Genomic DNA, 1372 nt, shown 5'->3' with positions numbered 1-1372 from the left:
GTATACATACGTTTACAAATAAGTAAATACTTGAATTCTTATTGAATCGTTTTGTCTTTTTTTAATTACAGTTAAGAAATAGAAACACTTTAAGGTTTAAATTTTCTAAATTTCTAACGTAAATCCAGCGCCTTCAATTAATTAGCTGAACAAAGTAGAAAAAGATAACTCCTCACTGTTTATTTACGTACAAACTTTTGGTTGTATTGTCTCTTGACTACAACAGAGTTCAATTTAATTGGAACATGATAAAAATAGAGCGTTTTCTCGAAAAGGAAGTAAATTCGGGTGGAAAATACCAATAATTATTATTTATTAAGTTATGTTGTTTAAGGTTTAGATCTAATATAATGGGATTAAAATTTGTGATATTATGGAAAACTAATAAGCTAAATATACAAGGACTTTCTTGAATTCAACTAAAGTTTGAACTCTAACTATGGCAGTTTCAGCAGAGGACTTTGATCATAGATGTGAACCATGTTTGGTGATTGACCAGCAAATAGAAGCTCATGGATTTTGTGTGGACTGTCAAGAATACTTGTGTAAGAACTGCTTTTCTTATCACCAACGAATAAAGGCGACCAAACATCATCACCTGGTAAACAAAGATAATATGGCTAAACATGCAGTTATCAAAGAATCAGACGAATGCACTGAGAAGTGTCAAGTGCACAAAAAGGAAGTGATCAAATTTTTCTGTCCAAAACATGAAGCTCTCGGCTGCAAGGATTGTATCGTCCTGGATCATAGGGCATGTGACATTGACTATATACCTGACAAATGCACAGGTATTGGGGACAGTGCAGAGTTCAGAGAAGTACTGAGGGAGCTGGACCAGAAGGTGAATGAGGTCGAAGATATTATAAAGCTGGCCGCATGTAGAGAAAATGAATTAGATTCATGCCATGACAGATTAATCAAAGAAATTACAATGTTTCGCAAAGAGATAAATGATCGCTTAGACCAACTACAGAAGCAAATTCAGACAGATGTCGACAGAAAGAAGTTCACAGATAAACAAGCAGTAAAGAATGTGGTTGAAACATGTACAAACATTTCTTCAGATATAAAACAGCGACAGTCAAGACTTCAAGATTACAAAGCCTCACAGCAGAATGGACAACTTTACATTATATTGAAACAAGCTAAATCCAAGCTAAAGTCAGAAGAAATAAAGGAGGCAGACAGAAGTTTAGAAAAGACAAACATGCAATACACATTTGAGCAAAACCAAGATCTGGAAGACATGCTTTCAAGACAAAATGCATTTGGAAAGCTCGCACTCTCTTCTTCTCTGGTAACTACAAAACAAGGGAAACCAGTTGAAAAATTAACCAACAAAGGAAACATAAATATAAAGACAAAATCA

General features: G+C 34.3%; 1 protein-coding gene across 1 annotated transcript; it reads left to right on the top strand.

Moving 5' to 3' along the window:
- Window positions 1–439: 439 nt before the first annotated feature.
- On the top strand, window positions 440–1300 carry LOC128552389 (E3 ubiquitin-protein ligase TRIM33-like; the record flags this gene model as incomplete). The annotated part of the gene is made up of 1 exon (XM_053533407.1): window positions 440–1300. A coding segment is annotated over exon 1 (861 nt), but the record flags the coding sequence as incomplete, so codon positions are not given.
- Window positions 1301–1372: the final 72 nt, after the last annotated feature.

Source organism: Mercenaria mercenaria, unplaced genomic scaffold (assembly GCF_021730395.1).
Source record: "Mercenaria mercenaria strain notata unplaced genomic scaffold, MADL_Memer_1 contig_2743, whole genome shotgun sequence".
Taxonomy (NCBI): domain Eukaryota; kingdom Metazoa; phylum Mollusca; class Bivalvia; order Venerida; family Veneridae; genus Mercenaria; species Mercenaria mercenaria.
Note: the sequence above shows the minus strand (reverse complement) of the source record. Positions and strands in the feature narration are given on the sequence as shown.